Source organism: Merops nubicus, unplaced genomic scaffold (assembly GCF_000691845.1).
Source record: "Merops nubicus isolate BGI_N331 unplaced genomic scaffold, ASM69184v1 scaffold6394, whole genome shotgun sequence".
Taxonomy (NCBI): domain Eukaryota; kingdom Metazoa; phylum Chordata; class Aves; order Coraciiformes; family Meropidae; genus Merops; species Merops nubicus.
The window spans coordinates 30983-39316 of record NW_008606178.1 but is presented as its reverse complement, the minus strand read 5'-3'; the positions used below and the strand labels follow the sequence as shown (position 1 = coordinate 39316).

General features: G+C 41.1%; 1 protein-coding gene across 1 annotated transcript in view; it reads left to right on the top strand.

Annotated features, from left to right (window-relative positions):
- Positions 1-543: 543 nt before the first annotated feature.
- DHX35 (DEAH (Asp-Glu-Ala-His) box polypeptide 35) overlaps positions 544-8334 on the top strand; it is a gene marked incomplete at its 5' end in the record, with an annotated part of 28505 nt that continues 20714 nt past the window's right edge. Inside the window, 7 exons of the mRNA XM_008939565.1 lie at positions 544-677; positions 1029-1121; positions 1966-2043; positions 4672-4776; positions 6015-6076; positions 6674-6743; positions 7620-7679. Coding sequence (XP_008937813.1) covers positions 544-677; positions 1029-1121; positions 1966-2043; positions 4672-4776; positions 6015-6076; positions 6674-6743; positions 7620-7679 — 602 coding nt within the window. The remainder of the gene's footprint in view (positions 678-1028; positions 1122-1965; positions 2044-4671; positions 4777-6014; positions 6077-6673; positions 6744-7619; positions 7680-8334) is intronic.

The window sequence follows — 8334 nt, the reverse complement described above, 5'->3', positions numbered from 1 at the left end:
CTCAGTTTGGGAGTTCTTAAAAAAAATTGGTCACTGCCTTGTGTTATTACAAAGGCAAAAGCTGTTTTGCAAATAGCTATTGCAAAGCTATTCTATAGTCAACGTTAGTTTAGCAAACAGCTGCTTAATAATTCAGATGTTATAGTCATATGTGCATATGTACAATCTGTATATATATATATATAAAAAATATATTGATAGCTGTGTATTTAAGAAAAACAGCATAAAAATGCTAGGAAAGAAAATCAGTGGGTGCCAAGAAGCAGTATGTGTTAACTTTGTTGGTTTGTCAAGTTCCAGATATTCAAATCCACAATTAACTTACTCATCTGTCCTGGGGAATGAATATTAATTGGAATTATTTGAATCGCTCTTTAAATTGGATCAATTATTTGCTCTAAACCTTGTTTGGCAGCTTTGAATAGGTACCAGCTGCTTTCAAAAAGTGGGAGAAGCTCAAACAAATCAATCCTTCAGTGTGTGTGGCTGGCTGGCTTGAGCAAAAGTGTATTCTTCCTGTTAAATTAAACTTATGTCATCTAGGCACGGAAGGTCCTGGGGTCAGCATCTCAGAGGAGAGACAGAGTCCTGCTGAGAGCAGTGCTGTAACTGTCATCTATAATCCTTATGCTTCCCTCTCTATTGAACAACAAAGACAAAAGCTGCCTGTTTTTAAGGTACAGAAGTTCTGTTTAGTGTGTAATATCTGTTGTATGATGTCTGGCTCTTATGTCCTTTTTTTGAAAGAGGAATATGGAATCACTTTACAACATCAAATAATAATTTCATGGCCTTGCTGTATTTGTTGGAATTGATTGTCCTCTTTGGCAGCTAATTCCAGTTTTACAGGCTTTGTAGAGTTATCTTATTTACCTTGTTGTGCATATAACTTATAGATTTTAAAGAACTGCTCAGCTTTTGGCAGTAGATATAAAATGAATGTACTGTGTCTGCTAGAGGTGTAAAAATTGTCACTTAATTTTTTTTGTACACACTTGGTTTTGATACTTAAATATCTTCTCTTTCAGCTAAGAAATCACATACTTTATCTAGTGGAGAACTATCAGACTCTGGTGATTGTTGGGGAAACAGGTTGTGGGAAATCAACGCAGATTCCACAAGTAAGTGGCTGTTTAATTTGATAAAATCAGGTATTCTCTGAGGGGATTTTACATGAAACCTTAAACCAGCAACCCAGAGCTGGGCTGTGAGAGTGGAATTCACCTGTGCTCATGTGTGGGAGCAAAAAGGAGAGAAATACAAGGAGAAAAGAGCAGGAGCTGTCTTATCTGTAATGTGAAACCTTCTTTCACCTCAGGAAAGGTACAACAAGGAAGTTTATGTTGATACAAATAGTTAGTGTGCTGTGGCAGGTGTTTATTCCTCTCCCAGAATCATGTTTCAAATTTTATTGAGAATATAGCTTTCAAAAGGAAAAAAAGTGCACTTAGAGAAGTGCTTTCCTATTGGAAAGTTCTGTAATGTTGCATTTTTTTTGGTGTTTTTTGTACCATTTTTTGGTTTGTGACAGGAATGGGAAAAAGTCTGAGAATGGTTCAAAGTTAGTTCTTGATTTTAACTGAAATTGCAGAGTAATGATGAATGTCCTCTGCTTCACTGGGAGCTCAGGGCTTGTGCTGCTTGGCTTTTTTTCTTAAAAGGGTTATAAAATAAAGGAAAGAAGAGGGGGGAAAAAATGAAATACTTCAAAAATACAATGACTTGAGACCCAAAGCACTGCTCTTAGGTGCTTTTTGAAAGCCTATGTGCTTAGGAAGTAGGTATTTCACTATATAACTTTCAGTGGTGTGGATAATAAGGCACAAAACCTTTAGGTAACCGCTTTGCTTTAGCTCCTGCATCAGCTAGTGTCAGAACCAGGGAGAAGCAGCTTGTGCAGGGATAACACCTTGCTGTAATCACAGCATGACTGATTTATTTCTTGTCCTCACTGTCTGCTTGCAGTACCTGGCAGAAGCTGGCTGGACAGCTGAAGGAAGAGTTGTTGGCGTGACGCAGCCTCGTCGGGTTGCTGCTGTTTCAGTGAGTTTCCCTGTGCCCAAATTTTCCCCTCTTTGTTGTCATTCTAACCTCCAGTTGATGAGCAGGTTTTGCTGAACAGCAGGAGTCACAACTGCACGAGCTCCTGAGTGAATAGATGCTTCTGCTTGTCTTCCTCCCAGAGCTGCTGGGACTGGAGGCAGGATTCAAACCCCATGAGTAACCTTGCCAAAAATCCCAAGACCAGCATTGCAGATGTAGGAGCTTTGAAATGCAATCGAGTGGTATCAGCAGAGCTGGGGGAAGTTTGGGCTGTGCAGAGTTGAGCTGTGATTGACTCTGGGCTAGAACTGTGCTTGTGTGACCTTGAACTTCATTCACAGAGTAAAGTAGTGATGGAAATGTGTGGACAGGAACTGGTCCTGAGACAGTGAGGGCAACAACTGTATCCTCTGGTTACAATCTACACAGAAATCATCCAGTGCTCCTTGTCCCTCTGCCTCCTGCCTGGCACTGACTTGGTGGGCTGGAGATCCTGCTGCACCCTTCTTTCTGTACACAAAACTGAGGTGCCAGTTTGTAACCCTCATTTTTGCCTGTTCCTTATATGTGTTAAACTTTACCTGCACCAAATCAGCTTATGCCCCTGGTAGAAATGTAGCAGGCTGAGCAGCTGTACAACAACTTGCAGTTTCACCTCATCCAGTGTTCCTTGACCAGTTCCAGCCTGGTTAAGGTCTCTTAGCAGAGATCTGCATCTTCTGCTCTAGGCACTCTGCCTGCAGTGCCCTCCCTTTTCTCCTTCATAGGGCATCCAGCTGACAGTGTGTGGTTCCACAGGAGATGTTGTGTATACTGCAATAATTTCTTAGGACAGACTGACTTCTCTTTTCCCTTTGATATCTTAACACATTGTTTTTAAGCCTAGAATAAAATGATTGCTCAATTAGGGTTTAGTATGTAGACACAGCAGGATTTTTCTTTGAGGCTGTTGTTGCCCCAAAGAACTGCCTGGACTGTATGGTTCTTGCAGAGAGATGAGAGTTATAGTTGGTGTTTTACTGCTTTATCTTGGACTGAAAGTGAACTTTTATTTTATCTACTTTATCTGGAGTATGGGGAGGTGTCAGAAGTAGAGAGAGAGAGCTCCAGGGTTTAGTATGTAGACGCAGCAGGATTTTTCTTTGAGGCTGTTGTTGCCCCAAAGAACTGCCTGGACTGTATGGTTCTTGCAGAGAGATGAGAGTTGTAGTTGGTGTTTTACTGCTTTATCTTGGACTGAAAGCAAACTTTTATTTAAGCTACTTATCTACTTTATCTAGAGTATGGGGGGGAGTCAGAAGTAGAGAGAGAGAGCTCCAGAGGCATGAGGCATAGAAATTCCTGAACTTCTGCTTGCATTACCCAGACTGACAATTATCCTGAATTCCTGGGCTGAAATTGGTGTGATGAAGATTCCAAGTGAGCTCATGAATTCACTGCCTGTCAGTGTGGATTAGAATGTCACTCAAATGACTAAAAGTAGCTTGCTCTTGGAGTTCTACTTGGAGTAATGTATGTGTTGCAGAGTTTTATTGTGTCCTTGGCTATTAAATGTCTTGGTAGCTTGCTGAAACTGTGGCCTGATAATATCTAATAGTGTGTAGAGTAAGTGAATAACTCAAGGTTTTTAGATAAAGGAGCTCTTGGCTTAGTACTGTTCCAAAAATTGTTGCTTTTCTTGATTTTTCTGCCAGTTCTGCCCCTTTTCTGCTTAGAAGGTTCTGTGTTAAGAAAAGTAACGTAACATCTTTACATGAAAAGCAAAGTAAGTTCAGGGACAGATCAGCTTGAGTGATAAAACTCTTTCCTCCATGCCTTGTACCTCTACTCTTCCCCTTTTTGCTTGCCAACTGTGCTCTTAAATTGCTCTCCCACAATTGCTGGTAGATCCTTCCCCAGCATGGTGACTGGTCCAGCAGCTGCCTTGGTAGGTCTGTCAAGAGCAGGTATCACAGAAAGGTCCCTCTGGAGCCTTCCTGAGTAAAGCAGTGTGAAACAGATTTATTAAGCTACACTAAAACATTTTGAAAAGAGGCACTGCTTGTATGTTCAGTGTGTGCTGTTATGTCCAACAGAAATCTGTGTTTGAATGAGAAACAATAATTCTTTGGAAGCACTAGCTCTGTTTCTGTTTTCATAGGATGATTTGGGTTGGAAAGGACCTTTAAAGGTCATCTAGTCCCACCCCTCTGCAGGGAGCAGGGACATCTGCAGCTAGAGCAGGGTGCTCAGAGCCCCATCCAACCTCACCTGGAATGGTTCCAGGGATGGGGCATCAACCACCTCTCTGGGCAGCCTGGGCCAGTGTTTTGTCACCTTCATTGTACAAAGTTTATTCCTTTTATCTAGTCTAAATCTCCCATCTTCTAGTTTAAAACCATCAACCCATGTCCTACTGCAACAAGTCCTGCTAAAAAGATTGCCCTCATCTTTTTGATAGGCCTTCCTGAAGTGCTCAAAGGCTGCAATGTCTTTCTGGAGCCTACTCCTCTCCAGGCTGAACAACCCCAGCTCTCCCAGCCCTGCCTTCAGCTCATTTATGATGCCAATTCTCTTGGGACAAAACAATGCTAGAGTTCAGACACGTGCTGTGGGGTGTCTCTTGCTGATGAGAATCTCTTTCCTCAGGTTGCAGGCCGAGTGGCTGAGGAGAGAGGTGCAGTGCTGGGGCATGAAGTTGGGTACTGCATTCGGTTTGATGACTGCACAGACCCACAGGCTACAAGGATCAAGGTGAAACAAACTGTGTGGTTGCCCTGAGGGGGTTAGCTGGAACTCTTCCATTTTACAAAATGACTGAGAACTTTGTGATGCCCAGTAAAGAGAGCAGATAGCATTTCAGTTCTCCACCTGGGTGCCCCAAAAGGGTGCTGGGAATGGCTGTGGCTACCCAAACTGTCATGAAACAGGTACATGTTCTGTTCTGCTAGTCTGGCAGCCACCATTTTCAAGCTAAAGGAGATTTTCTAGTTGGGCATGGGCAGATGTGGCTACAGTGCTGGTGTGACCTAATACAGCACTCAAAGTCAGTGTGAGAGCCTGCAGTGAATCACAGCTGAAGTATCCTCACCACCCTAAAAATAGATGTTGATTAAAAGCACAGATGAACCCTAAGATGAGTAGGCTGAGGGTGATTTGATGGGGATTAAACTGCAAAAGCTTTGCAGCTGTTCTTGAGTGCTGTGAGCAGTATTAATGGTGCTTGTGTTGGTATAGATGAGTTTGCTTTAGTTATGCTGGAATAGCAGTGGTGATGAATGAGACAATTTACTTTCTGATTATTTTTTCCTGAGCCTAGTAGCCCTTTTAAAGTGAAAGAAATGGAGATGTTCCTTCATTAAATGCAGCTGAAATCTTCTTTTTTTTTGAATATAATCATCAATCACTTGGGGTTGGAAAATTGGAGATTTTTTACCTTGCAAACCAGTTCTTGCCTAGTTGAACTCCCAGGTTGATCTGCTGTCTGATGGCTGCATAAAGCCAGTGGAAATCCCCTGGCTAGCAGGAAGAAAGTGTTAAATTAAAATGCTGTATTTTGTTGTAATGTTAGTGTTCTGGTCAGAAGTGTGTGATAGATGATGAAGTAGCCTACTCTGAGAGGGTCAAGACTGGGATGGCCACAGAAGATCTGGTTGCTAGAGCAGATTTAGCCATGCTGCAGACACAGGATTGAAGAAACTTCTATTGCCATGTTCCACTGCTGCCACTCTTTTTTTTTTCTATACAGAATTAACTATTTTTTTTTTAAAAAGTCCATACTGATTAAAAAGTATCACTCTGCTTATCTTTGGGGTAGCACTCAGCAATACATATTTGGCTTCCTTAGCTGAAAATTGATCAGTTTAATAGATAAGAAAATGAAAGGCAAATAAAAATTTGGGCAAAAGCTTCAAAAAATCACCTTTAAAATTTACATGGTCAACCTGGTAGGTTTTTTTTTTTTTTACCTTTTTCTTTGCATTCCTTTTTAGTTTCTAACTGATGGTATGCTGGTGAGGGAGATGATGGCTGATCCTTTATTAACAAGATACAGGTAAGGAAGATCTGGAATGAACACATGCTGAAGGGTAACTTGGTAAACAGTTTTTATTTTGAGACTGAAGTGTAGTAGTTACAAATGAAATTTCAAAAAGATATAAAAATTATTTTAAGAGTTTGACTTCTTTATGTTGTAAAGACAGATCACTGGAAGGTGAAACCTGACAGAATTTGGTGCTGTGGTTGTGGAACAAAAGCTAAATCAGCCTCATGGATTCTGAATTGGTTTATTTACCAGTTTTAAATAGGCTTTTTCTTCCTGATGCTAATCAAATAAAAAAAAGCAACACACACAAGCTATTCTGGTATCCAGAAAACCTGTCCAGAGCAGTAAAAACAGACCTTTTTTCTTCTGTCCCTCTCCAAAAGCCAGCCTGAATAAAGAGCAGTATGTATGGGCCACGTGGGGTTAGCTACATTTTTCTCCCTTCTTTATTGCTGTGCTTTCTTTAACTTCCAGTGTTACCTAAGTGGATGGAAGCAGTGATAATCCAGCAGCAGATCTCAAATAATGGTATTTCTGGAAGGCAGGAGGACACTGATTCTAGTGTCAATCAGAACATTTCTGAAATCTTTCTGCTTTTGTTCACAGTGTCCTCATGCTGGATGAAGCCCATGAGAGGAGTCTCTATACAGATATTGCCATGGGCTTACTAAAAAAGGTTATTGTTTCTTTTTAATGTTCTCTCTAACCATTTTCATTTTCATCCTGTTTGTTGAACCTCTGATCCTGATGACTGATTAATGAACCCATTTGCCAGAGGGTGATTTCTAGTTCCTTTTTTATCCTCCAGCCTATTGTACATACCCAACTATTTTCTTAAGACATCTGACAGTCAAGATCATCTGTTTCTTCCCCCCAGTGCTGAGATGTCTCCTTGGGTGATGTCAGTAGAGAGGTAGTCTTCATTCTTCTGCTGATTGTGTGATCTGATGGGGGGTGGTTGTTGACTTTCAACCTACTAAAGATCTGACTCCCACCAAAAATTAAGAGTAAACTGTAATGATTACAGACTGACATTTTCATCCTGTTTGTTGAACCTCTGATCCTGATGACTGATTAATGAACCCATTTGCCAGAGGGTGATTTCTAGTTCCTTTTTTATCCTCCAGCCTATTGTACATACCCAACTATTTACTTAAGACATCTGACAGTCAAGATCATCTGTTTCTTCCCCCCAGTGCTGAGATGTCTCCTTGGGTGATATTAGTAGAGAGGTAGTCTTCATTCTGCTCCTGCTGATTGTGTGATCTGATGGGGGGTGGTTGTTGACTTTCAACCTACTAAAGATCTGACTCCCACCAAAAATTAAGAGTAAACTGTAATGATTACAGACTGAATGCTCTTAAAATTAATAGCTAAAAGCTTAGTCATCAAGTCCTTAGACCTATGGGGCCATGTGGGTGCTTCACATCAGCTGTCTTGTAGTTTCAAAGCATTTATAAAGGGAAGTTATTGGTAATCTGGGTGCTTGAAAACTAAATCCTAGCCTTATATTTCTGAAAATAGTTTTCACTCTGGGTGTTCTCTATCCTAGATTCAAAAGAAGCGTGGGGATCTCCGACTGATTGTGGCTTCAGCCACCTTGGATGCAGAGGTTAGCTCACAGATTTGGTTTGCAATGAAGTCACCTGAAGTGTTGGCTCCACTTCTATTTATATCTACAGCTTATCCTCTGCATTGCTTGCTTCTTGTGAAGTGCTGCTGCTGTTTGAGTGGTGGCAGAGGAGGAGGAGTGCAGGAAAATATCTGCTGTGGTTAGGTGGCTGTGTGTGGTTTCCATTTTGTGTTAGCAAACATCTTTGGAAGGGAAATATGAATCTGCTTTTCATGTATTAATGCTGGTTTTCTTCTTACTGGTATTATTACATAAAAAGAAGTTCTCTTAGCTTAATCTAGTCTACTAAGAGACATTGGGTTAGCTCTGTTTTGCTGAAAACAGTAATTTGAGTCAACCATAGACCAGTAAAAATGAATGATAAATGAGTAGATTTAATTTCAGTGAGATCTTACTGGTTCCCTAATTGACTTGTGGCCTTTGGAAATTTATGTAACTTGCTAAAAGCATCATTGATTTAATTTTGAGCAGGAACAGAAGAAATGTTCTTCTGGATCAGAGCAGTGTTTCATCCAGCTGGGTGTTCTGTCTGCAGCAGCAGCAGCAGCACGAGGAGATGCTGCTCAGGGGGAGCAGAGGAGCCTGTGTGCCTGCTGTGGTCTGTTCTCTTTGAGCTGCCCCACCACCCACAACA